At 56.6% G+C, this 25,334-nt stretch overlaps 12 protein-coding genes across 12 annotated transcripts; 6 read left to right on the top strand and 6 right to left on the bottom strand.

Moving 5' to 3' along the window:
• Positions 1-195: 195 nt before the first annotated feature.
• Positions 196-2,414, top strand: BAUCODRAFT_392479 (uncharacterized protein). The gene has a single exon (XM_007675943.1). It carries the CDS (start codon positions 302-304, stop codon positions 2,138-2,140), a length of 1,839 nt encoding a protein of 612 aa, XP_007674133.1. The 5' UTR covers positions 196-301; the 3' UTR covers positions 2,141-2,414.
• Positions 2,415-3,050: 636 nt separating this feature from the next.
• Positions 3,051-4,356, top strand: BAUCODRAFT_392489 (uncharacterized protein). Its single transcript, XM_007675942.1, has 2 exons — positions 3,051-3,450; positions 3,523-4,356. The coding sequence occupies exons 1-2, from the start codon at positions 3,135-3,137 to the stop codon at positions 3,990-3,992; spliced, it is 786 nt and encodes a 261-aa protein (XP_007674132.1). The 5' UTR covers positions 3,051-3,134; the 3' UTR covers positions 3,993-4,356.
• Positions 4,357-4,678: 322 nt separating this feature from the next.
• Positions 4,679-6,646, bottom strand: BAUCODRAFT_392171 (uncharacterized protein). Its single transcript, XM_007675941.1, has 2 exons — positions 4,962-6,646; positions 4,679-4,802 (listed from the first exon to the last, which is right to left on the bottom strand). The coding sequence occupies exons 1-2, from the start codon at positions 6,515-6,517 to the stop codon at positions 4,790-4,792; spliced, it is 1,569 nt and encodes a 522-aa protein (XP_007674131.1). The 5' UTR covers positions 6,518-6,646; the 3' UTR covers positions 4,679-4,789.
• Positions 6,647-6,818: 172 nt separating this feature from the next.
• BAUCODRAFT_146102 (uncharacterized protein) lies at positions 6,819-8,144 on the top strand (the record flags this gene model as incomplete). Its single annotated transcript, XM_007675940.1, has 2 exons — positions 6,819-6,932; positions 6,990-8,144. 2 exons carry the CDS (start codon positions 6,819-6,821, stop codon positions 8,142-8,144), a joined length of 1,269 nt encoding a protein of 422 aa, XP_007674130.1.
• A 642-nt stretch (positions 8,145-8,786) lies between these two features.
• On the bottom strand, positions 8,787-10,380 carry BAUCODRAFT_392081 (uncharacterized protein). The gene has a single exon (XM_007675939.1). It carries the CDS (start codon positions 9,906-9,908, stop codon positions 8,955-8,957), a length of 954 nt encoding a protein of 317 aa, XP_007674129.1. The 5' UTR covers positions 9,909-10,380; the 3' UTR covers positions 8,787-8,954.
• A 446-nt stretch (positions 10,381-10,826) lies between these two features.
• On the bottom strand, positions 10,827-13,137 carry BAUCODRAFT_392388 (uncharacterized protein). Its single transcript, XM_007675938.1, has 3 exons — positions 12,190-13,137; positions 11,806-12,128; positions 10,827-11,737 (listed from the first exon to the last, which is right to left on the bottom strand). The coding sequence occupies exons 1-3, from the start codon at positions 13,055-13,057 to the stop codon at positions 11,255-11,257; spliced, it is 1,674 nt and encodes a 557-aa protein (XP_007674128.1). The 5' UTR covers positions 13,058-13,137; the 3' UTR covers positions 10,827-11,254.
• Positions 13,138-13,660: 523 nt separating this feature from the next.
• BAUCODRAFT_392037 (uncharacterized protein) lies at positions 13,661-16,565 on the top strand. Its single transcript, XM_007675937.1, has 2 exons — positions 13,661-14,922; positions 15,151-16,565. The coding sequence occupies exons 1-2, from the start codon at positions 14,017-14,019 to the stop codon at positions 16,498-16,500; spliced, it is 2,256 nt and encodes a 751-aa protein (XP_007674127.1). The 5' UTR covers positions 13,661-14,016; the 3' UTR covers positions 16,501-16,565.
• A 64-nt stretch (positions 16,566-16,629) lies between these two features.
• Positions 16,630-18,105, bottom strand: BAUCODRAFT_65358 (uncharacterized protein; the record flags this gene model as incomplete). The annotated part of the gene is made up of 1 exon (XM_007675554.1): positions 16,630-18,105. One exon carries the CDS (start codon positions 18,103-18,105, stop codon positions 16,630-16,632), a length of 1,476 nt encoding a protein of 491 aa, XP_007673744.1.
• Positions 18,106-19,767: 1,662 nt separating this feature from the next.
• BAUCODRAFT_120406 (uncharacterized protein) lies at positions 19,768-20,106 on the top strand (the record flags this gene model as incomplete). Its single annotated transcript, XM_007675936.1, has 1 exon — positions 19,768-20,106. One exon carries the CDS (start codon positions 19,768-19,770, stop codon positions 20,104-20,106), a length of 339 nt encoding a protein of 112 aa, XP_007674126.1.
• A 2,404-nt stretch (positions 20,107-22,510) lies between these two features.
• On the top strand, positions 22,511-23,044 carry BAUCODRAFT_59264 (uncharacterized protein; the record flags this gene model as incomplete). Its single annotated transcript, XM_007675496.1, has 1 exon — positions 22,511-23,044. A coding segment is annotated over one exon (534 nt), but the record flags the coding sequence as incomplete, so codon positions are not given.
• A 571-nt stretch (positions 23,045-23,615) lies between these two features.
• Positions 23,616-23,999, bottom strand: BAUCODRAFT_391918 (uncharacterized protein). The gene has a single exon (XM_007675935.1). The coding sequence runs from the start codon at positions 23,851-23,853 to the stop codon at positions 23,641-23,643; it is 213 nt and encodes a 70-aa protein (XP_007674125.1). The 5' UTR covers positions 23,854-23,999; the 3' UTR covers positions 23,616-23,640.
• A 146-nt stretch (positions 24,000-24,145) lies between these two features.
• BAUCODRAFT_66038 (uncharacterized protein) lies at positions 24,146-25,207 on the bottom strand (the record flags this gene model as incomplete). The annotated part of the gene is made up of 2 exons (XM_007675598.1): positions 24,146-24,833; positions 24,882-25,207. The coding sequence occupies 2 exons, from the start codon at positions 25,205-25,207 to the stop codon at positions 24,146-24,148; spliced, it is 1,014 nt and encodes a 337-aa protein (XP_007673788.1).
• Positions 25,208-25,334: the final 127 nt, after the last annotated feature.

Raw genomic sequence — 25,334 nt, 5'->3', positions numbered from 1 at the left:
CATGATGGATCTGTGGCAGTTCCACCCCTCTATGATACGTTCTTCCGGCATCATGTCAGCTTCGCCTTCTTTATCGTACATCCGTAACCCCAGTTTCACCTGGGACTAATTCCATGCGTACCTTATGCGACGAAGGTGTAAAGTGAAGTGGGTCTTTCTTGGAAGCCAAGAAGTATTGTGACTGCGGCTAGCCGCTTGTGGGCGTCCGTTGCAGTGCCAGCTCGGTCTAAGTTGGCTATCTCCTCCCCCTAGACGATAACCACATCCTGTACCCTCTATCGTCGCTTACCGGCACGTAGAAATGGCGCGTGTCTCATTCGGTTCACGAGCGGGCATCGCTAATGACTTTACTGCTAACGGCGCCCTCGGGCTGCGTCAGTCGAGGGTCAGCGGCGTTTACGGATCGCTTCCAGATCTCACATTCGCATTGAAGAAAGAGATTGCGGCATGTACAGAGAGCGAGCTTCCGGAGCTTACAACATGCGAACTATCGATTGAGGAAAACGCGACTCTCCCACTGTTACGGCCGACCATTGGACCTTATGCTGACGGCGGCGAGCACGACCTACCAGAGGAGTACAAGGAGGTTTGGACGGATGGCAGCGAGGAGTTTCCAGGCTTGACGGCCACGCTTCCCAAGGCTTCCATAACGAGCATTCTCGGTGTGCCAAAGGGCCAACCGCGCCAGATAGTCCAGCGCGCTGCTTCGCGAGCAATTGTACAAGCGATCGAATCTGCCGATGGCTTCAGGTACAGCTTCAACAATGCGTGGGCGGCCAAAGACGAAGGCGGGCTTCGCTATTCCTACATTTGCCAGGATAGCATGCAGAATAAAGATAGACACGCCAATGGCTTCACCAAGACGCAGAAGCACTTGAAGGGTGAGGGAGAACGCGGGCCGAGGAAGGCAACGTATGATTGCAAAGGCAGCATCAGCGTGAAGTTTAGTGGAAGTCGAAGGCGCGTTGATGTGTACTATCGCCATTATGCTATTCATTCAACGGTTGCCGAGCAAAAGAGTCTGCCCCGACCTCTGCCACAAAGGTATCCTGTCATTGCAAATCCCGCTGCCAGCTCCTATCCCGCCACTGCACCATCTCGGTCAACTGGCGGCTTGTATGGCCACTTGCAGACCGAGAACGCGGCCCACGGCGAGCTACCCAGCACGCTACCTCCATCGGCGCCCGTACGGTCTGAGTCTTTGAGTGGGCGGCCTAGTAAGCGCAAGCGGTATGAGGACGGATCGGTTGATCCGAGCAGGCCTCTGTCGCTCTCTGAGTTACTTCAACAGAGTGATACGGCCAAGGCCTCCATAGACCACACAGAGCCAGAGCATGCTCAACACGCTAGCGGTGTGCCTCCACCAGTCCAGTATAACCTACCGTCATGGCAAGCACCTCCGTCAGCACCACCTCCACCGAAACCAGGACCACCTCAGCAGCGTACACAGTACAACAACGTCAGCGGCGTGGCGTATCCGCTGCCATATCAGCCTCAGCATTATTCACAAGCGCAGCAATATCCGCAGAACCCGCAAATGCCCGTTGCGAAACAATCGAGGCAAAACTCAACTGCCCAAGCCCCGGGTCTTTTCAGCACGCTGAAACCAGTCAGCCAAAAGAAGTCATCATCTGGCACTCACCCGTCACAATTCATCATGTACCAATCGTATCGGGCGAAGACTAGCTGTAACAACTGCCGATCGATCAAGAAGAAGGTGCGGGACACCACCTCTCCCACCATAAACTCAATGCTGACGTTGTTCAGTGTGATGAAGTACGCCCGGTCTGCGGTGGTTGTGCAAGGGTTGGTAAGGTGCAGTGTGTTTACGACAGCGCTCCAACTACTGCACCGATGTACAATACGAACTACAACGGCCTGCCAAATGCACAAACGCCATCACAGCCAGCAGCGCCTACGCAGCTGCAGCTGCCAAGAAGCAACGCCACGATTCAAACCTACCAGCATTCCTATCCAATGCAGGGCTACGACGCGGCATCGCAGAGTCCAGCTACATCGTACTCGCAGACACCGATTGTGTCGTATCCGCAGGCTGCTGCGGTGCTGCAGACTCCTCAGCCGCAGACGGTATCCGAAAGGGAAGACAGTCCGGATCCATGGTTTCCCCGAAGGTGATTAGATACGGACGCTACGTGTCGTCCCTCAGAAGTATCATGTGGCCGATGCAGGTACTCGAGCATGTCGCTTTCGGCGTGGCATGGACGTCCAGCTCACCACCGTACGACTAACGCCCATGTGGTACACTACTATGACATACCCTCAGCCAGCATCTTGTGAACCTGCTTCTTACCTTTAAGTGGGCGTGATTGTCATGCTCAGCAGCAGGCACAGCTTAGTAGTCTATCCTGCCGCCTCATAAGTGAGCTGACCGTGGAGTAGCAGACACTTGCAAGCTCTTTCGCCTACTTACATCTTGTCCCCAATGAGGAAGCGCGCTGTTCATGTGCCATGTGCGACTGTAGATGAAGAGCATGTCGAAGGTGCCTACGCTCACCGGTGTCATTACCACTCTCCAGCATTGCAAGCACATGGGTGAAGCGCGAGCGAGCGGCTTCCGTCTGAATACTTCTTATTCTAGCAGCCGAGGACAGTGACAAGCACTCTTCTACCACTCGTTCTCAGATATGCCCGCTAAAACCTGCCTTGAGCCGCTGGTGCTTGCGGAGCTACCAAGGTGCGACTGCACGAAAGCAGCACATGCTCTCTAAACTCGGGATCGGTAAGTGCTTCGCATATTTCGCGGCTTCCACTCTAGCTGCACCCGCACCCGCACCGCGATGCTATGCTACTTCCCAACATGGCCTGTCAACAGTGGGCCGTGCATGGCAGTGCCCTCAAAGCTCTCTCTCTTCCTCTCATCTTGTTCCCTTTCTCCCCTCACGCATCCCGCAAAGCAACATTCTCCCAGCAAGCATCTCAACAGCAAAGCATCTTCTACTGCTCACCAACCCTCCTCTCCGCAAAGCACCTTCAGCAACCCGGCTTCTTGGTATCCCGCCGTCGACCCATATCCTCAGTAAGTCACTGCCCTGCCCTGCTCACTTCCAACTGCTGATATGACCACCAGACCGAAGCAACACCGCTGAAGCACTCATCCACACCCAAACACGACCATGTCTTCCATCATGAAGCTCACCGCGGTGGCCATGACCATCATCTCCCTGGCCAACGGTGCACCGAACGACGCCAACGCGAAGACACTGAGGGTCACCTTCCGCCGTTTCTCCCAACCCGGTTGCACCGAGCATTACCACATCGCCAAGGACACGCATCTCAAGGCCGGCCACTGCAAGACCTTTGGCAAGGACGAGCCGCCGTTCGAGAGCTTCAAGGTCGAGGGCCCGGAGAAGGGCAACTGGCATAACAAGAAGTGCAGCGCCATTGCCTACGACCAGCCGAAGTGCGTTGGCAATGCCTTCACGATGGATGGTGAGGTCCCCTTCATCATTGCATCTTGTCCGTTGACCGACATTCAAACTGACACGCCCTCTTCTCCCACAGACTTCGAGCAATCCGCCGGCGCCTGCGGCAACTGGCAAGCCCCCGGCGGCCGCAGCGTCTTCATCAGATGCGAGGACCGCCCCAAGCCAGCCCCCCTCCCGGTCGTCATCTCCACCATCCAAGTCATCCCCACACCTTTCACAACAATCACCAGCCAACCCAACGACGTCACGACCGTGACCAGCACCGTCCCGCACACCACCTCCACCTCCTCCAGCTCCTCGCGCTCTCCGCCCAAAACCCACACCGTCCTCGTCCACGCCGCTCCCGCTCCCGCCAGCTCGAGGACCATGAGCACCGTCACCAAGGCCATCACGCCATTGACGACCATCACCATGATGCCCGCCCCGGCCCCGACGTCGTCGGTTCATTACCCGCACTGCTCGCTCAAGTGCGCTGGGGACGATGAGGTGTCGAGCGATGATATGGCGGCGGTGTTGTCGTCTTACCTGGGGAGGAATGGGTACTAAGTCTCTCATCGACGGGGTGGTTGACCAGCATGATGCGGCGTAATCCTGTCGGACGGGTTCCTCACTTTCTGGACGTTGCAGTTTAGCATTGGAGCTTTCGTGGTCGGACGATAAAGGTGATGGCGGCGATGCTGTTGCTTTGCTCTTGAATTTCTGTTGGCGCTGTTCCCGCCTTCGGTGGTGGAGGTTGGTGTTGTTGTGGCGTTGTACTTGTTGCTGGCTTGCTTGTTCTTGGGTTGGTCGTTCATCTGTAGTTGGTCGAAGCTTTTTGCTGCACTTGCCTTTGGTGTTTTCCATTACACTGCCATTCGCTACGTGTTGCTTCGTCCTCGCCGCTGCCTCCTCGCCGCTGCCGTCACGCCGCTGCCCTAGCCCCACTCCCACCCTACAGATCCCCTCCCGATCATCTCACTCCCGCTCTGCTCTGCCATGCCACCACCGACCCATAACCCACACTCTAGCTCGTGCAAGCCCGACACCCACCATCACCGAAGACTTCACTCAGTCGCCACACAAGTTTCAAGCACGAGGTTGTGGACCGCAGCTCTCACAGGAAAAAGAATAAGACAAGGGTGAAAGTAGTTTTCAGCATATCATATGCAAGCTTTTTCCGACTTCGTATGCGGACAGTGAGACTATCCTGTGTCTGTGTCTGTTGTGCACGTATTTGTTGTACAAGTGATCGACAATCAAGCGATCCAGAATTCATGTCAGCCGAACCGCCTCCTCCCTCCTCCCTTCTTCTCCGCCTTCTCCCCTCTCCCTCCCACCTCACCGTCGCACCTCACCAAACAAGCTCACCGCCTATACCTGTCCCCACCCACAAACCCCCCACCCCCAAAATCCCCCCCACCTCCCCCTCCACCCCTCCCCCTCCCACCTCTATACCCACCCCCACCCCCACCACCCCTCCTCATCCCCCCCGTCGACGCCCCAAAGTTGCCCCTATCCACCCCATTATCCACCAACCTGTCCCCATCCTCAAACGTATACCTCCTCAACTGCTGTGCCCCTCCCCCCGCCTCAAAGTCCTCGGCCCGTCCGCCATCCCAGTCCCGACTCGTTTCGTTGCGGAGGGCTTCGAGGCGCGCGGCGGCGAGGGCGGCGGGTTGGGGGAGGTAGTAGAGTTTTGGTTTGGTGGTGGTGGAGGTGAAGCGTTGGTCGAGGAGGGAGAAGGAGGTTGGTTCGGCTGGCTCGGTTTCTGCCTCAAACTCGGGTTCGGCGGGGGCGGGGGCAGGGGTGGGTTTGCTGTGCTCGTCCGTGTGCGGTGGCGGTTGCTCGGAGGGACGAGTAGTATTGTTCCGAGGTGCTTGAGGCGTGGCGGAGGCGGGTTGAGTAGGCGCCTGGTTCAAACTCCCCTGTCTCCCCACCACTCCACCAGCTCCCCCGACCTCCTCAAACGATACCCTCACTCCTCCGTCCGCAGTATCATCGACATCATACACAACCTCCCACCTCTTAGCATCCCTCCTACTGCCCCCCTCCCTCAACTCCACCTCCATCCACTCCCCCGCCTTCTCCGCGGGCACGAAATCGACCCACAAAGGCTTCCGCGTCGGCTCGTCGGGGAACACGGTCCCGTGCAAAGCCGCTCGGACGCGGACGGCGTCGGAGACGGAGGTGAAGAGGGCGAAGGCGTGGGTTCTTAGTACATCGAGGTGGAAGTTTTCGAGCGCGGCGGGGGAGGTGGAGAGGGTGGCGAGGTGGTCGCGGAGTTGGGTGGGTTGCAGAGGGCGGATGAGGTCGCGGATGTAGAGGGCGCGGGTGGCGGGGTGCAGGGCGCCGTCGGGGGGTTCGGCGGGGTGGGTGGTTGTGTTGTCGTGCATCGTCACGTCTGTTGCTTCTGCGGGCTCTCCGTGTGCGGGATGGCTTACTGGCATGACGTCGTCGCTGCTGCCGTAGGATTGGATCTTCTCCTCGCCTTCCATCGTAGCGTCTGTCGTCGGTTCAAGCGGTACCGGTGCTTCTGCTACTATTTCGTCCTCCGGCAGCTTCACCGGCTCCTCCTCGGCCGCCTTCAGCTTCTTACTGACTGACTCCTCGGTGAGCGGGGGGGTGGGACTGCGTCGCTTCCGCTTCTTCGTGTCGGAGGAAGCGTCTTCAGGCACGAGTGAGCTCTGCTGCGGTGTTGCTAACTGTGAAGGTTCCTGCGATATCGGCTCGTTTGCCTTCCCCACGGCGGTCTGCTGCTGTGTTGTTGCAGACGGGGGTGCAGCATCGTCCTGCATCTCGCCGGTCATGTCATCGTCCTCGCCGACTGTGTTCGTCTCTGCGACCGCGGCCTCCACCTTCTCCGCCTCCAGCCCCGTTTCCGCCTCGGCGGCACCGGCGTCTTCATTCTGCACCGCCGTGTCCGCCCCATCGCCTTCTGCTACCAACGGCCCCTCACCAAGAGACTTCTGGTCTGCCACCTGCAGCGCATCGATATACTGCTGCTTCCGCGACAGCCCCGTCGCCGTAATGCCACGTTCCTTGACCAGATTCTTCAGGTCCGCGACCTTGAGCGCGTTGTAGTCAATGTCCATGGCGGTATGAGTTATCAGTATCAGCAGTGTTATGAGCAATGCAAGAGGAGTGATGGCAGCATCCTTTGGCCTGCTAGAGTACGTGTGGTGGTTAGTGAGGGTTTGCTCGCGTGCCGAGACGCCGAGCGTCCAATATCAAAGTCCATCGCTTCATATGGCCGGCGGTGGGGGGACACGAAACAGCAACACCAGCCATACACCAGCCCATTGGAAGCAAAGCAGAGAAGCGCTTGCTGGGCGCCAGTCGTCTATTACTCTTCACTCACCAACACCACCGCCCGTAGAGTACAGACAAGACAAGATGAGTACGAAGATGTGGGAAGTCGACCCGGAGACGAGGAGCAAGTTGTTGGAGATCCAGAAGACCAACGAGAACAACAAATGCGTCGATTGCGCCGCTCCCTCTCCCCAATGGGTCGGTATCTTCCCCCCTTACCACTACACCATCCTCCTACTAATAGTGATGGTATAGATAAGTCCGAAATTCGGCATCTTCTTCTGCCTCGCCTGTTCCGGCATCCACCGCAGCCTCGGCGTGCACATCTCCTTCGTCCGCTCCGCCACCATGGACGCCCTCAAGACCGGCGAAGTCCGGCGCATGGAGCTCGGCGGGAACAAGCCGTGGAAGAGCTTCTTCAACGCCCACGCCTCCAACAAACTCACCGGCCGCGACTTCGAGTCTTGCACGATTGCGGAACGTTACGACAGTGAAGCGGGCGAGGAGTGGAAGGAACGGCTCACGGCCAAGGTGGAGGGGACGGAGTATGTCCCGGGTGCTTCGAAGCCAGCACGGACGGTACCAAAGCCAGCGACGGTAGAGGATAGCAATACCCCCACCGGTTCCGGCAGGAACACGCCCTTATCCCGCCCAACCCAACGCCCCGTGAGCCCCTCCCAAAAATCCCGCAATGAAGCCTACTTCGCCCGCATGGGCGCCGACAACGCCAACCGCCCGGACAACCTCGCCCCGAACCAAGGAGGGAAGTACTCCGGCTTCGGCTCCGCACCACCACCCCCCACCACCTCCAACTCCTCCTCCTCCTCCAACGTACCGGCGCTGGACGACTTCCAAAAAGACCCCGTCGCCGCGCTGACAAAGGGTTTCGGCTGGCTCTCCAGCACCGTCTCCAAACAAGCCGCCAGCGTGAATAAAGCGTACATTCAGCCCGGGGTCAAGAGTCTGCAGGAGGGGGAGTTGGCGGCGCAGGCGCAGAGGTTGGGCCAGCAGGGGTGGAGTAGTGTGCAGCAGGGGACCAAGGGATTGGGGGAGCAGCTGAATCGGTTTGTGGACCCCGAGGCGGCGGGGGCGGGGGGGAAGGGTGGTGCGGCGTCTGGTGTGGGTGTGGGTGCTGGGAGAGGAGGAGGGAGGGTACAGCCAGAGCAGAGGGATTTTTGGGATAGTTTTGGGCAGGCGCCTGCGGGGCCGCCAAAGGAGAAGAAGGAGTTTTGGGATGATTTTGCCGGGGCGGCGGAGACGGCGCAGCAGAGTAAGACTTCCGCTTCGAAGCCGTCGGCGATTGGGACGAGTGCTATGAAGACTGGTAGTCCCGGCGGTGGAGGAGGCGGGAGCGGTGGTGGTGCCAGTGGGAAGAAGGAAGACGGCGATGCCGGGTGGAAGGATTGGTGAGTTTGGGGAATCGAATCGGGTGGAATGGCCGTTGTGTTTACGAGCGAGGTGCCTGGCGTTCGGGCGAGTCCACACCAGCCACTGAAGAGATTACGGGTGTTGCTATGACTGTCTACAAATCTACATGGCGCATCAGGAATGGTTCGCCGCGTCACTTTTCGTGTGCACGAATTACGCGAAGGCCTGGGCGCGGGAAAAGGCTCCCTTGAGAGGACCATTTCCTGCCCGTTTAGCCTGAGTCGGCGTCTGCTCCTGTTGTTGGAGGACTCCTGATTGCGATCAGAGAATTGCGGCGGCTGTGAAACATGACCCTGTATGTCAGGGCATCCAACGACGCGGAATAGCTGGCGAAATTCCCCTGAGTAATGTCTCTCAGACGCACCGCACAGCAAGCGCGCCATCCATTGTACACTGTGGCATCGGCAGTCCCGAGGGCGCCTGCGCGCAACACTCGGTATTGCGCGTATGGCTGCATGAACCATAGAGCAGCGCAAGGCAGCAACGGGAACAAAGCATATACGCTCCTGCTCTGTGAGAAACGCCTTTCGCCGGCGAATACCTCAGGCTCCGGCGGTGTATCAACATGAGCCTGTGAGCGCCATGAGCGAAACTGGCCGAGCGAGGAAGCAGTATATCGTCTTTTTGCGGCCCACGCTACGTCCCAGCAGATCTTCCTCGTCCGTGAGGAGGGATGCAGAAAGTCCTACAGGTATCGCTCTCGTTCAGACATTTGCCAGAGGAACGCAAGAAATCTTGACAGATGGCAACGTATTGCGATCTTTTGAACGGGGCATGAGGGGACACTGTTCATCAGATCTTGCTCGTCCGTTTACCACTCTTTACCCCCTCTACCACCGCGCCGGAAAGGAGGAAGTCAGGATACTTCATCGCCGCACCGCCCATGTTCGCCCCACTCGTCCGCCACTGTCCGCCGTCCACCACCAGCACGTTGCCATTGACATAGCTCCCAGCCTCCGAGAACAGGTAAACGGTCGCATCGGCTATTTCCTTCACTTCACCCCAACGCCCTACCGGAATCTGTCGCTTGCTCTCCGTAACGGTATGCTCATCGCTGCGAGACAGCCTCTCCATCCCTTCGGTCCCGGCAATGGGGCCAGGCGTAATAACATTGCTAGTAACACCATACGGGCCAAACTCGATCGCCACCGAATGCGCGATCTGATCCACCGCCGCTTTCGCAGCCATGACGTGAGCTTGAAGCGGCATGCCCCTAAAATGAAACGATGCGGAAATGAAGATAATCCGACCACCGGTACCCGTGGGTTGCGCTTTACCGGTGTTGCCGTGCTTCTTCACGCTCTCGACCAGGTACGGCATGACCGCTTTAGCCGTATTGTACGAGCCAATCGCGTCAATATCAATAACAGTTTTAAACGCATTCGGACTCAACTGCGCCATCGGCGCCAGGAAATTCCCCGCCGCGCCCGCGATCGCAAAGTCGATCCCGCCTAATTCTCGCGCACAGCGATCCGCAGCCGCCTGTAAAGCCTTGGGATCCCGCACGTCGACTGCCCCGATGCCCAGGACTTTCGCGCCGGCACGGACGGTGGCGATGTCAGCCGCGCCCTTTTCGGTCTTCTCGACGTTGCGGCCGATGATGCACGCGTTGCCGCCGAGCGCTACGAAGGCGCGCACTTGCATGCTGCAGATTGTGCCCGCGCCGCCGGTGCAGAAGAGGACTTTGTCGGTGAAGATGCCATCGCGCCAGACGTTGGAGAGGTAGCGCTCGCGCGGGACGGACATCGTTGAGTGATACTTCGGGTTTGATTCTGATTACAGTAGTCGCCCGTCAATGTGGGAACGCACTGTCCGGAGGCTACGACGTTGTTGCGTCGGATTCCGTGTCTCACGGCCCTTGCGTGATCTTGAGCATTCAATAGGACTGTTTCACACGTCTGCGGCTTCCAACGTCTATTGTATGTCTGCAGTCTCGGCCGTAGTAAGCTCACTAAGCAATCCTCCAACCAACGCGTGCCGAGGTACACTGTTCGCTGATGCCGGAGTGATAGCGGCAGGAATGGCTGCGATCTATAACCCCTACAAGGTGTGACGCAGCGTACAAATGTTTGTGAGTAGGAGATCAAGGTGCGATTCGGTGGAAGTGGTGTGGCATAACGGTGGTCGGGTAAATACTGGGCCTTTGATCTTGAACCTTCTGTATGGGGTAGTTGTGTGGGGTTCGGAGACAGGGATTGGGATGCACGAGCCAAGTGGCTCGCCTCTACGTCAGTGAATGTGCAGGTGGTGAAGCTCTCGGTCTTCATCAGGTACCACAGCTGCTCAAGAGCAGTACAAAAGTGACAGCCTCATGTCGACCTCATATCGCGCAAGAAGCACAATGCCGACGGCAATCGCGCTCTGCAAGTTCGTCGGCACGGTCAGCTTGGGCTTATTGACGGTAAGCGCCCCCTCTGCGACAGCAAGATCAAGGACCGCCCACTAACAACATACGTCGCTGCATCACAGGGCGTATCCTACACCCTCTCAACGCAGTCCCTACCCTCCCTTCTCACCCTCCCGAGCGCCAAACCAGCAGCATACACCCTCAACCAAACCACGCGCCTAGCAACCCTGCACATCTCCGCCTTGAGCGCCCTTTCGTCCGTCTCGCTGCTCCTGGCCTTCTGGCTGTCACCCCCTCGCTTAAGGCATCCCTATCTGCTATGGACTTCGCTTGCCGCGGCGTCGGGTGGAGCTCTGAATTTCGCCATGGACAAGAGTATGCGGCAGAGAGTTGTTAAGCATGAGGTTGGCGAGGTGAATGGAGAGCAAGTGGAGAAGAAGGCGCGGGATCAGCAGTGGCTGGAGTTCGTTCGGGCGGGAGTTAGCGGTGTTGGATTTGTGATGGGTGTTGTGGGAATTTGGGGGGATGGTGCGTGAAGGGCGGCGACGAAGGTCATGATCACGACGGGACGAGGACGAGGACCGTTGGCTGGCGTGTAGTCACGGTGGTTTGTTGCACTCAATTTAGAGCGAGTATGAAGAGAACTCAGCTCCCGTTGCATTCTTCATTGATATGTGCACAGTAATGCCATCAAGATTCCAGCTCTAGGCGATCGGCCGTTACAGGTCATCTACAAACGTGCTTTCTAACCGCTCGTACCCGACCGATAATAGCAATACTTCTTAAAGCAAGCATTGCACCCAGCAGGCAGACTCGCGCCATCCTTATTCTTAACCGCGCAGGCCAGGCAAAAGGGCCAGCCAGCGGTCCCGTTCTGCGTCGCAATCGCATTCCCGTTCGCAATCATCGCATCGGTTTCCGGAATCGTATACTCGATCTTGAAAGTCGATTGCCCAGAATTGTAAGTATACCCTACATTGGGCAGGAACACAATAAACGTCGTCCCGGTCTCGTTGCAGCCGAAGAAGGTGGCTCGCGTATTCAGACCCTGGGAGATGAAGACATCCACGGTGGGAATGAATGGCATCTTCGTCAGACCCGCGGCTTGCGCGTTGAGGTATGTCTGTCGGATTTCCGTGCCGTTGGGGTAGTTGTTGGTGGTGTCGGCGCTGTTGTCGTTTACGATGAGGACGTCGACTGTGCGGGCCGGTTGGATGAAGGGCCAGATCTGCTAGTCGTTAGATGGCTTTCACCTTGTATGCAAGGCGGCTGGGGCTTTGTGTGGTGATGTCTTACCGGATTGTTCTGGTTGCTAGCGCCCCCGTCCTCCATGTAGAGGTTGGCATCGTACTGGACCTTGGAAGAGCGCGAGTACTTGTAGAACGGATTTGGGAAGATACCGAACAGATCCGAGTACAGCGGCGTGTGCGTCGTGCTGACAAGAGCTTCGAGGACGTTGTCGAGATCATTGGCATCCGTGCTGAGGGCGGGCGGAATGACCGCGCAAGCCGCATAGAACACATCACTGCTGGTTCCGAAGACGTAACCGAGGTTGTCGTAATGGATGGTGCAGCTGTTTGGTTTTGTCGGTAGCCCGTTGGTTAAATTGGAGCCCATGTCTATATGGAGATTCGGTCATCACTTAGCGCTCGTCGATCGTGTGTCGTGTGCATGACTTACAAGTGCTCACAGCGAAAGCAGAAACACCACTGTCCCACGAACCGTACTCGTAAGGGTGGAACTCGTACATTGTTGCGTTGAGCGGGGCGACACACTGGCCAGCAGTAGCGTTGACTCCCGTGGTGGTTATGATGGGGTAGGGTACATTGTGGGAGGTGAAGTTGCTGAGCGTTGGTAGACTAGAAAGACGTGTGGCAACGCCTCCGTCTGGTCCTTGGAGCAGCTGGTACGATAGCAGTCGGCCGTACGGGTCCACAATGGTTACTTGGTAGCCCGCCGCTTGTTTGGCGGCGATGTCAGCCGTTACGGCAGCGTACTCGGTCAGACCGGAGACCGACAGGAGGTTTGCCGGCAGCAATGCACTGTTCTGGAAGGCCTGACGCCAGAGATTGTTGCGCAGATACGTAACGGTTGGCCAATTGTTCCCGGCGAGAGATGAAAGGAACCATGCTCCGCCAGATAGACCGGATTCGTACGTCAAGCCCTGGTACACACCGCTCGTGTTGAATTGGGAGTCGCGGCTGTCGAAGGCTTGTACAACGCCGGCCGTTTCTAAGAGCGCCCGAAGACCTCCACCGCTAGAGGTGAAGCCGACGGTAGGCAGGGGAGACGAGCTGAAATTGCCCTGCTTCTTCAACCACGCGTTGAGTCCCGCGTTGGCGCTGGTCTTCCGCGCAGCCACATAGCTGGACTCGCTAGGGTTCAGACCGGTAGCTGGACGGACGAGCGAGCTGCTTGGGCAGGTTGTCTGGGTCGGCGCATATTGGTTCGGTAGTGCCTGTCGAATCTCGAGTTCTGCGGGCCGTGGAGCTGCGACTGCTCCGCCGCAGAAAACAAGCAGGACTATTGTGGCCAGCGACGGGAGCATATTGTTCTGATTAAACTAAACAGACGAAGAGAAAGGCGCCCCGAGCGCTACTGTGTAGAGACGAGAAGAAATCGCGCCTTACCATGGGAATAAACTGTAGTCAACGAGCTTCAATACTTGAAGTCATCCTGCTGCGCCTACTGGTCTTGGTATGGCCGTACTACGGCAGTAGTGGATACCCCAGACAAATCAGCGCTCTTGCTTTTACCACGACCTTAGTCGACAAAGACTTTCCATCGCGGTGGCGGAAAGGCTGCGAGACGTCGATCACACCCCACGAGAGGCGCGGCTCATGCACAGGCGTAGCGAACCGCGCGCAACCAGTCGAGAGCGCGCTCTTCCGTGCGAGCCAATGATGAGCTTTGCGTAGCGAAGACAAGTGCTTCCACTCGCGAGAAAGAATGATTGAGCCTATTGTCGATGACGTGAATGTGGTTATCATGAAACTCTAGGCGCATGCACGGCCAAAGGAATTGATGTCGGGCGATGACGGAATGGTGTCAGATTCTGGTCCAAGCGCCTGAGGCTTTGCAAACGAGATCGAGTCATGCAGAACTTGGGAGAGATGGTCGAGCCGTGTGTTTGTTGGACCTTCACTTCATGTCTCCCGTAGCAGAAGGGTGTTGAGGTGGTTGTCGGCGACCATTCCAGACTTACTGTGAGTCCGCAGAAGCAGACATATCCGCCCCCCATATCGTTCTACTGCTTGTCTTACTCGCCCAACTCCCCCGCCTATTCTTAGCACATATGCAACGTTAACAATTACGACTAAGCTGTCCATCGGCAAGTAAGCTTCTTGCAGATGTCTCTCAAGCCTTTCCTCCCATATCCATTTCAATAGTCGGACTTTGGGTTCGAAGGACTTCTCACAGCACGCTTATGTGGCAAGAATTCGATAGGGCAAGCGCCAAGGCAAGCAAAGGCTGTCAGGTCCAATCACCACATATGCTTTGGGAACCATGACAGACGTCCAACATCGTAACGAGAGCTTCCTAGAACTTGAGAAAGAATTGACATGCGCGATCTGTACCGAAGTTCTATTCCAGCCTCTAACTCTTCTCGACTGCTTACACACATTCTGCGGCGCTTGCCTCAAGGAATGGTTCGAGTTCCAAGCTAAAGCAGCATCTACCAGCCGGCGAACCACGCGACCGTTCACGTGCCCGTCATGTCGTGAAGCCGTGCGCGAGACCAAGGAGGACTGGCGCTTGACTACGCTCCTGGAAGGGTTTCTCAAGGCGAACCCAGAGAAGGCGAAGAGCAGTGCAGAGCAGGATGAGCTGCGGCGGGCTTACCGGCGAGGCGAGCGTGTGATTCCGCAGCTTGATGTAAGGAGCGCGAGCGGTGAAGACGAGGATGAGCAACTTGTGCAGCAGGTCAGGGAGCTGAGCCTGGCTCATGTGAATGCGGAAGGTGTACGACGTCCAGACGCACGGTATCACAGCCATGAGCGCGTTGTAAGAGATCGGGTGAGCGCGCACCCCGCCAGTAACCGCGCGGACGGCTCACATGTGACGGGCGCGAGGTCGGGGCAACCCACACAGCTGTCGGAACAGGCGCTGCAACAGCACGTTGCGAGCGAGTCACATATTGAACACCAGCCGTCACTGCGTAGTCTATTGAGTGCCTCACCGATCGCGTCGCATGACGTTCAGCAAGAAATCCTGCAGTCCATCATCGCAGAAGGGCTTCTGGAGGGCATGGACGTAGACAACCTAACACCCGAGCAAGAGGATCAGCTTAGCGAGCGCATAGCAGAAGCATATAGGCGGCGTCAGCGGCGCCGAGATCGATCACGCACACGAGAAGTCGTACATCAGCGCGGCCAGTCACCGCAGCGCAGCCGAGCAAGCACTGAGCACGAGGTAAGACTGCACGCACGCCCTGACAACGCATCAACGCAGCAATCACGCCCCAGGCCGCCGATATCGCGACCTCATTTATTCGAGACAGCAAGCCATCCGGAGAGTGGGACAAGGCAGAGGAGATCTGTCAGTGCCACCAGCCACCGCAGCACTCGTTCGACTGGCCGCTCCGAGTCTCATATAGCAGTTACGCCTGCTGCAAGATCCGCGACTGATCTTACGGAGCAGGTTCGGACCGAAGAGACTCAACGCCATAACGACAGACTGGTCGCGAATAGCGCAAGAAGCTTCACTGATCCAGCCGATCACCGAGAGCAGGTTCACGGGATGCGCTCCCCCTCCGATCATCATCACGAAGTTAGGAACAACATCCCTAGCATTGATTACCCCGTCCATTCCCAAGCGCAGGCAGGCAACGCTGAGAATGATGCCATGGAAGCCTCAATGGAATCTGCACAGCCTCCCTCTACCGCGCCCATGCACACCGTTCGACCCGCAACCTCCATGGCCGCCTTCGCTCCTGAGCCCGTGTCAGCTCCATCTCTTACACTGGAGGCGCCTTCCATCGCCTGCAACCGGTGTAGAAAGCCGAACATTCAGCATGACCTGCATTACAACTGTGCCTGGTGTCTCCACGGATCCTACAATATATGCCTGTCATGCTACCGTAACGGTCAAGGGTGCGATCACTGGTACGGCTTTGGATACGTAGCATCGGAGCGTTGGCGCCGTCAGGCTCCTCCTGAGGGCTACCCAGCGAAGTACGAGCGGCCTCATGTTCTATCACCTCGGCGATACGTCCAAGCGGAGACGAGTCGAACTCCAAACCTCGAAGAAGGTGCCTTCTGCGAGTCATGTTTGACGAACGCGAACGGATGCTATTGGTACTGCTACTATTGCCTCGATGGCGCCTGGGGCTTCTGTGACGCCTGCGTGCACCAAGGAAAACACTGCACGCATCTGCTTTTGCCCGTCGCACATCTCACCACGCTACGCCAAACACACCACGATCCGTCTCAGGCGTTGATGGTACCAATGCCGCACTTGAAGCAGGATAGCTATCTATTCCACCCGGAAGCGACGGACTGCGACATCTGCCGCAGGCAGATCGCGTCCAAAAGTACCCGCTTCCACTGCTATCAATGCAGCAACGGCGACTACGACATCTGCACGGATTGCTATTACGATCTCGTTGACACGGGCAAGATCAGCCTAGCGAACGGTCCGAATGGGTGGAGGCGATGTCTTCGCGGTCACCGCATGGCGATTGTCGGGTACCACGCGGAAAACGCTCAGTCAGGCGGCCAGCAGCGGTTTACGATACACGGGCCTGTTGGTGGGTGGAGGCACAAGGATGATGGAGGGACGAGTGGTGGTACGTTGCGACCGCCTGCTGACGGTACTCTAGGTGCGAGAGGTATTGCTGCGTGGAGCTACTTCGGCACTGCCGAAGACGAACTGTCATTCCCCAGGAATGCTGAGGTGACGGAGATCGAAGCACTGAATGAAGAGTGGAGCGTGGGTGTGTATGCCGGTCAGGTGGGCTTATTCCCAAGTCGTTATGTGATGCGACGATGATATCGCAGCATACCCGTGCGGAGATGTGGCGGTTTATCTGGTGAGAGAGTCCATTGGTCTGCAGGAAGACTACGGCGATATTATGTACAGTAACTACTTGAAGACGACGCCACGCTTGAACGCTTCTCACTAGCTTTGCAGCTCAGAGAAAATGTATGGCATGATGACAACACAGGCTTTCCAGAACACGCCAGCGCTGCCGAGCAGCCGCAACGGCATGATGGCCAAGCTCGCAGACGTTACATAGATCCACATGGCGTATAGCGCCACTGCGAAGAAGTGGTAGAAGAGCACAAACGGGCGGCGAATGATGCCGGCGAGCAATCCTACCGGACCGTCGATGCAATTGCCACCAAGCTTGAAGTAATGGAAACAACCCATCTGCAGAGCCTTCAGCTGCGCATCGTCTGCCGCAAATAGCGAGTACAGCGCTTGCGCCAATATGTTGATGACGCTGGTAAGGCCTTTCCGTCGCCAGTGGAAGACGCGCATCTTCTTCAGCACTGCGTGGGCATCCGCCAGATCTGGTACACTTTCTGGGCTGAGTAGTTCGGAAAGGAGTACTGCATCGTTGAAGGCGACCGTCATCCCGCCACCAGTAAGTGGATGGCGCATGTTCATCGCGTCGCCGAGCAGTATTAAACCTGATGATTTGTTGGTGGTGGGTGGTAGCCACGAGTTCGGCATCGAGCGTAATCGGTCGCGGTCAATGGCGGCCTCGAAAGACGGCCTGACTTCTGCGGGTAGGGAAGGTAATACTACCTTCTTGAGGTGACCTTTCACGCCTCCGGCCTCGACCGCCGCGGAAGGCAGGTTCTGTGGTATATCGATCAAAGCTCTCGTCTCATGTGTCCCGATCTGGTACAGCAGCACCGGTGCCCCATCCCCTAGTATCACGTGGCCGTGATTGGGCATGGGTAGCTTGGCGTCGATGAGTTCCAGACCCCAAAACTTCGATTTCGCGACCGGCAGGTCCTTCCTGAACTCTTTACGGAACTTGCTGGCATAGCCGTCTGCAATAATGGTAAGGTCGCCGAAGAAGGCATCCTCACGGCCACTCACGGTAGCCTCAACCCCGACAATACGGTCAGTGAAGCCGCAGCGTACAAGCTCTGTCGCCGCAGCCTCAACGACGGTAACGTTCGGAGTCTCCATGGCTCTTTGTCGAAGCCTTTGAATGAAGCGGCCATGGTGGAACGAGCGGCCTTCGGGGCGTTTGCGCTTGGTGCCTCTCATCTCGTCCGTTTGCGACTTCTGGACAGGCTCCTCACCGTCCTCCCTAGCGTTCCCCGGATACGATATGCGGACCTCCTCTCCATAGTAGATGACATCGTAGCCGAAAACTTTGACCGCATCAATCTCTTCCAAGCAATCTCGCAACCCAAGCTTTTCGAGCGCTGCCACGCCGCCGGGCTGGAGTAGCTCGCCAACTATCCGATCGGGCTCTCGGAGAGACTTCTCGAGCAGTATAACACTACGACCTTGGTTCCCAAGGGCGACAGCAACCGCACAACCCAGTATGCCGGCGCCAACGATGACAACATCCGCTTCGTGGTAAAGGCTCCGGCGCTGCTCTGCTTTCGCGCGTCGCTCCGCTATAGGCATGTAATCATCGGAATGTTGACCCATGGTGCGCACCAGCCGTTCGTTGTGATGCGAGAAACTGCTCCGAAGATGACTTGTTTTCGTCGAAGAAATCAAATACAATACTGTGGTCAAGACATTGTCGAACCACTTTTCTAATGCGGACACCTCGAGGGTTCAGGGACTTCCCGAGTGGCGGTGCGGCTTCGGTGCGCTGTGGCGTCTAGCTCTACGTATCGACATGGAGTCTACAGACGCATGCATTCCAGTTCAGGTTCACGTTCATGTTCGCTCTTCCATACCGTTGAAGTACATGTTTGTTCGCTTCGATAACGCGCGTCGATGATCACTTCGTCTCAAGTCGGAGGCTCTTAACTCTGTCGCTAACGTTCCATGACCTCTAGCGTCACGTGATTCTCTTATGACCAGATACCCAGCGGACGACGTCACGTCGATCTCTACGAGCGTGCTCTCGTATGCAGCTTGCAGTTTGCAGCTTACGAAGATCCACGCAGAGAGCCAGGCTCCTGCGCATTACCATTTACAGCGCACCCCAACGTGGACCAATACCGGCAGAGATTGACCCCAGTCGATTCTCCGCAGTTGGTTTGCTCTGCTAGCCTTGTGCGACGAACCTGTCAAAAGGGCGCCTGCATAAGCTTGCGTTTGCTGATCGCCTGCGCGCTGCTCATCTGGTCCTTTTCATGCGGAATATGACAGATTGCAACACTAAGACCACTGCATGCTCGCTTTCGCGTCCGCATACATACACGCATAAATGGCCCACACGCGGTACAGGTATGGCTTGCGATTCTCTGAGGTGTTGAAACGACTGTGGATGAGCAGTGTAGACTAGGTAGTCTCATGTTCGGCGAACACACGTAAATCTAACACGGTTCGATGCCGCTCAATGTAGCTTGACAGGTGAGGAACCGCTGCGGGAGCGAGTGGGCCTCGATGTACGACCGTTGAACCTTAACGGAGGCTCGTTCACTGTGACACATCGCTGTCCGAAGTTCCCGAGCTTGTTTGATGAACGTCCTCCTGTCTGACTTGCATCAATGCTCACGGTAATCTATTGCTGGGAGACGTGATTGGGAGTACTCATTCACGTAACATCATGTCGATCATGCGTGGATCCACCGTTTGCGATTATTGGCGAAATGGTGCGTCTCAATCACTCCGTTACTGCGTTGGCAGGATTGCTTTATATGCGTTTCAGTAGCCTCGGTTGCTAACCGACAGATCTCGCCATTGAACCGGCTCCGAAACGAACTGTGATAGTCCGGCCGAGATCAAGTAACAGTCTTTGCTGATAGCCCAACAATCTCCGGCTCAGGAAGGATATTGACTCGCAGGCATAGATCGGGGTTTACGGCGTCTTCGGCTTTCGCACCGCTTCTGAGGCCCTACAATGCCGTGTCCCGACCAAGGTATGGACGTTCTTCATAACCAAAAGCTTGTGAGGAGAACATTTCATCTCAAACCGACTAGGATGCTGTCAGTCAGACCTTGTCGTGTGCTAGCAACAAGTGGCAGCGTCTAACGTTTCGGAGAAACTAGGCTTATGGCCTTGTGCGCCTGCAACGGGTCCTATAGGGTATTGAAGCAGTGGGACTTTGGTCGTTGTTGGTTAGGCTTCGACGAAGACAACTATCATCGGAGATTGGATCCATGAGGATGATGTGGACCGAACCTCTCACCGATCTTCGAACACGGGTGCATAGCAATCGAAGACTAGATCCAGGGCCAAGCACGGCTGAATGCATCGCGTGCGAAGTCCGAGCCCAAGTCGTTCATGATGGACCGTACGTTCGCACAACTGCTATGTCAAGTGCGCAGAGTATGACTTTGCCACACTTGTGCGCCGTCTACGGGCAGGAAGGGATGTCAAGGGTGCGTCCATTCGGCACAGACCAGGCTCGGCTTGCAGTACTTCAGAGCTACTGCATGTCTCTGCAGCTCCCTTCCCGACCGTTTGGGACACTATATGTCCTTCACAGGACCTTCGATCTGGACTGAAGCATTGATTGTGCCTGACCTTAGCTCGATTCCCTGTCACCACCTGCCCAAGTCGGCATGGCTCCACGCCTGCACCTTCACCGTGATGGCCCCGGAACAACTCGGACTACGACTGTAGAGTTGCACTGCAGGGAAAAGTTGTGTTAGCGGCCCACGATCTGTCGAGTGAGATTAGTGCGTGCGAGCCGCGACTGCTCCTCCGCTGAACGCCACGCACTTCTGCTTGCAGTGCTCAGTAAGCCTGGAAACCACGTCCAGCAACCCAAGGGGCCGCCGCTATTGGAATCCTACATGCGCGGTGTCAGCGATTCGAGTCGCGGAGATTATCGTAGCTCCTGGGTGTCGATCTGCTCCGGCGCTCAACCGCATATACCCGGCCTACCCAGATTGTAGGTTTTGCGTCCTGCGCGGGTTGGCGTATAGTATCGCAGGTCGGGAACTATGAACCACTGCTACTTTCTTCTTCCCTCGCAAGAGCTAAGCGCAGAGAAGCTTCCACATCCATTCAGCATCTTGCTCCACCCAAGCGACCACTCACTGGTACAGAACAGGCGCATGTCAGCTACGTGTGTACTGGGTGAGTCGAGCCGTACGGGCATCTGCTTTTCAAGTGCTCACACTGGCCCTGGATGAACATGCCCACCGCCAAGCAATGTAAATCCTTACTTGATGAGTATATAGAGCTCGGCTACTGTTCGATCATTTCCATGCTTCTGGTCTTCCTTCACTGCCATGACGTCGTACATCGTATACCACACTCGACATGTTCAATGCGGCGCCAGCTCATCAGCTGACGGTACGTGTGCACGACTCGCCCAGTAAGACAGCGGCCAGCGTGCCGTCCCAACCCGACAACCCGGAAAGTTGACCCTAGAGCTAACCACGGCAGCGGTGTGGACGCATTTTGCGACCCGCGTTGTCGCCCTGCTCATCACAATCTGCGTAAGTGCAAACAATCCCCCGAAGCAGACGAAGGGGTACACGACGACCTGGATGGATGCCCCCTTGCCACACAGTAGATTGCTACGAGCCCCATGACATTCAATGTTGACCAGGTTGCTCGGAACAAAGCTTCGGTTCTGCAAGTCGGTCAGCGCTTCTACCGCGGTCTTTGGCTGAGTGCCCCTGCTCTGGGCGCCATACTCGATTCGCTACCAGAAATCACACCCACCTTGAGCGCAACCCTGCATCCAGCGCTACCCTATAGCTAGGTTCCTCACTTACTGCAATGTTTAACGGAAACAGCTGGTGTGTCGCACTTTCCTCGGCCGCTCTTACTTTATCTTTCCTTATGGCTTCTTCGCCTCATTGTTGCAGTACTTGGATAACCGTGGCTGGCACCGTGCATTGCTCTGATTGCTAGTGTCTCGCACAACATACCTACGTTCGATCTTACTACACAGCCAACCACCGGACTCTTGTTGCGACCTGCTGCGCGACAAAGCGGTACCGAAATTGCAGATACAGTGCAACGTTGTATGCCTCGTCTGTACTCTGACCATCTTGGTGCAGCCGCCAGCTTCTCGCATCCACATGCAAGATACTCTTCGCTCCTCATGTCCGTAGTTCAGATCATGCAGCTTGTTCCGGAGACCTCGACCCAAGCTTCCCGGTCTTGGTGAGCTCGCTCGTCGCTCATCCGGCATACGACTACACCTCATATCCCTGCTGATTTATGATACTGGATCCTTCTCTCTGCGGCCTCGCGATTGAATGCAGCGCCGTTGATGAGTTGTGTTTCCGGCCAGGCCTTATGTCAGGATCGCAGCGGCCAGCGCCCCTTCAACCGCCGCTCATAACTGGCACTCAAAAGGACATGGCGCAGGTGCAGCACCCTCTTCCCTTGCCAGCATCCGAGTTCATTGGCCGACCAGAACCTCGCCGCGCCCAGGATTTCACTTTACCAAGCATAAGGTCGGGGCCATCGAATGCATCTGAAAGGCCGATTCTGCCTCCTATCCATCTGCCCTCTTTGCTACCTACGTCTGTGGGAGCGGAGTCTAACGAGCTAAGCTCCAGAGGTACCTTCCGCATCCAAGACCTCCTATCAGGTCGGCCTGCGCCGCCGGACGAGGTTGATCGTCTGAAAAACACTCACGCGGGATGGACCGACCGTGAGCACGCGCATACTCGTTCACGTGACGATTCTAGTCCTCAGCCAAGCCCTCCAAATGCCACACCGGTCCGGCAAACGCAGCGGCAACCCTCTAGACCAGTCTACGATGAGAACAATCTCCAGAAGTCGAGTCGCTCCAGCCGGGCCTCACTTAGCAACTCTGCGCATCACAGCCCAACGGTCACCAGTCACTCACGATCACCCAGTATCTACGGCTCTTCAGCGGTCTCACCGCGCACTTCGGTGCCGCCGGTACTGGCTACTCAGCCTTCGTATCTGCGGTATAGGCTAATAATCCGTCAGCAGCCTGTTGCTGCGCGTGCGTGCGGCTTCGGCGAGCGGGATCGCAGAGTCATCGATCCTCCACCAATTCTACAGCTCGAGATCATCAATGCTGAGACCGGCCAGCCAGAGCAAGATTACAACGCTTTGCTGGCGTTGCATTGTACCCTCATGGCTCCGGATACCGAGCGTGATGATACGGAGGTGCAGCCGACCACGGCGGACTCTCAAGCGACACGCCGGCTGATGGGTACGTTGGTGGCATCCCCGTACCCGGCTAAAGACGAGCACGGTACCGCTGGCACATTCTTCGTCTTTCCAGATCTCAGCTGTCGCTCGCCGGGCAACTACCGGCTCCGTTTCAACCTTCTGCGCATCGATCCTATGGCCATGTTACCTGGCGTATCTTCTCCGAGGGTCGCCGTCGTCACCACCGACATCTTCACCGTCTACACGGCCAAAGACTTTCCAGGTATGCGTGCCAGTAGTGCGTTGCTGAAGGCACTGCGGAGACAGGGCTTGAATGTAGGGGTCAAGAAGGGCTCGGAGGCGCGTAAAGGGAAAGGCAAAGCAAAGAAAGGCGATCCTGCGTCTGACGACGAGAGCAGTAGTGACTCCACAGAGGACGACGAAGCGAGTCCACGATCGAAGCCTAAGAAGAAGGGAAAAAGAAAAAGACGGGACTGTTAGTGCGTGACCGCTTAAAAAGCTACCCACTCACAGTAGCTCTCCCATTCCACCTACCGACGCAGTGCGTGGACAACACATACAGGCCAGCCCATTGTCTGGCGGCGATACAGCAGACTCCTGCATTGTGTAAGGTTACACCGCAGACTTCTCAGCCCACTCACTCTGCTTCTAGCATCAGATCACCTTCCGGACGACGAATGATACCGCTGTCGCGATTCCAGCATAGAGTAAGAGACACGGTACCCATGCATGCTCTACTGCACCATTGCGTTGCGGTTGCAGCGCGTGGGTCGGCGGGAATCTGGAGGAGGCGGCTTTCTGTGTTTGCCTGTCTGGGAAGGCATTTTGGGCGTGCCTGCTCTGCATTCGGTTCGCTACGTCAACATCACTGGTGAGGTTGTATGAGCATATTCGTCACGACTCTCCAACTTGTTCATGACAAACTTCTATGGTAACAACCCATGGAAGATGACCTTTCGGCTGTGGCTCTTTGCGAGCTTGGTTATGGATGCTAGTGCTGTCGAGCTGCCCCACGATTTGGCGGTTGTTGTGCTTTTAGCTTTGAGGATCAGAGGATAAGATGGAATGATACCCCTTCGCGAGTGGCATGCATGTGCAAGCATTAGTAGTATTCGAAGATAGCACGAGTTGACAGACATAATGCTGAGTCAGTCAGAACACTATGTCTCAAGCATTACTTTGTACACGATCAGCTGACTGCTATACGCGTTGGAGCTCTGAACTCAAGTGCGAACTGGCAAAGACCGCTGGTACTCCAATCGCTCGTCTTATTCTCGTCGTCAGAGGAGGAGCAGTGCCCGGCCTGCCAACACCTACCCGCGAAGATTAGGGCCGTAGGTTCAGTACTGACAATAGACACTATTGGCAGCGCTCTTGCCTTATCAGGCCGCCGTACTGATCACGATTCTGCCTTCCGTCTTGCGACAAAGCTTACTCATGCAGCTCATGCTTGCCTTTGGAATCCTCCAATCCCACATACAGATCAACCTTCCATGCCTTTGCAGGGTTGTTGTAGCGATGGTGCGCCTTACCAAGCGCATCGATCTTCGCAAGATCCTTCTTCTTCAGCTCGCACTTGAGGCTTCCGAAGTTCTCTAGAATGCGCTCCTTGTTCTGACTCTTAGGTATGACGGAAGTCCCTCTGGCCATGCCCCAAGCGAGCGCAACCTGGGCTGGCGTACAACCACGCTTGGAAGCGATCTTTGTGATGACTGTGTTGTTGAGAAGCTGGACTGGGTTCCCGGGATCGTATGTCGGGTTTGAGCCCGCCAGCGGAGAGTAAGCGGTTACATGGATACCGTGCTTTTGATGAAGCCCGAGCCACTCATTCTGTTGCAGATAAGGATGCATCTCCATCTGGTGCACACTTGGGGGGTGGCTTGTGTGGTTCAGAAGATCCTTAAGCTGCTCTGGATCGAAGTTGGACACCCCAATGTGCCGAGTCTTGCCTTTCTCGAGCAGAAGGCCCATAGCAGCCCATGTATCGCGGTATTCGACGGAGCGCGAGCCAAGGCTCGACTGAGTGACTGGCCAATGCATGTGGTAGAGGTCGAGATAGCCGACACCGAGCTTCTGGAGTGTTGTGTCGATGGCACTTTCGGGGGCGTTCAAGCCGTGACTAGATAGATCAGCTTCAATGCAGCAAGAGCTGATCTAGGCAGCGTACTGATCATTCCACAACTTGCTCGTCACCCACAGATCCTCCCGACTAAGGCCAGTCTGTGCCAACCCATCAGCAATACCGCGGCCCACCTTGTCTTCGTTGCCATAGGCGGCTGCACAGTCGATGTGTCGGTAGCCAGCTTGGATGGCCCACGAGACCGCTTCGGACACGTTGTCTCCTTTCAGATTCCATGTGCCGTAACCGAGTAGAGGGATATTGTCGAGGGTCAATGGCTCGGCGGTCAGCGCTGTGCTGGGCTCCAAAGGTACCTGAGCCGCAGGATGTTCTTTTGCAAGCACAAAGGCCGCCAATGGCAGCACCTGGATCATCAACTTCATCGTGGATGTTGCGGTAGGAGAGGTGCGGAGAGAGGAGAAATAGATGGAGCGGCACAAGACTTACATGTTGCTACCCGCTACGGTGATGCAATCGATCTGCAGTTGACTGGGGGAGAGG

Source organism: Baudoinia panamericana (assembly GCF_000338955.1).
Source record: "Baudoinia panamericana UAMH 10762 unplaced genomic scaffold BAUCOscaffold_3, whole genome shotgun sequence".
Taxonomy (NCBI): Eukaryota; Fungi; Ascomycota; class Dothideomycetes; order Mycosphaerellales; family Teratosphaeriaceae; genus Baudoinia; species Baudoinia panamericana.
This window is presented reverse-complemented; position numbering and strand designations above follow the sequence as displayed.

Excerpts from the sequence above, each read along its gene's own strand:
- BAUCODRAFT_392479 (XM_007675943.1), top strand. The coding sequence starts at position 302 with ATGGCGCGTGTCTCATTCGGTTCACGAGCGGGCATCGCTAATGACTTT.
- BAUCODRAFT_392489 (XM_007675942.1), top strand. The coding sequence starts at position 3,135 with ATGTCTTCCATCATGAAGCTCACCGCGGTGGCCATGACCATCATCTCC. Across the intron at positions 3,451-3,522 it reads CAATGCCTTCACGATGGATG|ACTTCGAGCAATCCGCCGGC; the intron begins GTGAGGTCCCCT and ends CTTCTCCCACAG.
- BAUCODRAFT_392171 (XM_007675941.1), bottom strand. The coding sequence starts at position 6,517 with ATGGACATTGACTACAACGCGCTCAAGGTCGCGGACCTGAAGAATCTG.
- BAUCODRAFT_392081 (XM_007675939.1), bottom strand. The coding sequence starts at position 9,908 with ATGTCCGTCCCGCGCGAGCGCTACCTCTCCAACGTCTGGCGCGATGGC.
- BAUCODRAFT_392388 (XM_007675938.1), bottom strand. The coding sequence starts at position 13,057 with ATGCTCCCGTCGCTGGCCACAATAGTCCTGCTTGTTTTCTGCGGCGGA. Across the intron at positions 12,129-12,189 it reads TGCTTTCGCTGTGAGCACTT|ACATGGGCTCCAATTTAACC; the intron begins GTAAGTCATGCA and ends ATCTCCATATAG. Across the intron at positions 11,738-11,805 it reads CTAGCAACCAGAACAATCCG|ATCTGGCCCTTCATCCAACC; the intron begins GTAAGACATCAC and ends AACGACTAGCAG.
- BAUCODRAFT_392037 (XM_007675937.1), top strand. The coding sequence starts at position 14,017 with ATGACAGACGTCCAACATCGTAACGAGAGCTTCCTAGAACTTGAGAAA. Across the intron at positions 14,923-15,150 it reads GAGCAAGCACTGAGCACGAG|GTTCGGACCGAAGAGACTCA; the intron begins GTAAGACTGCAC and ends CTTACGGAGCAG.
- BAUCODRAFT_391918 (XM_007675935.1), bottom strand. The coding sequence starts at position 23,853 with ATGTCTGTCAACTCGTGCTATCTTCGAATACTACTAATGCTTGCACAT.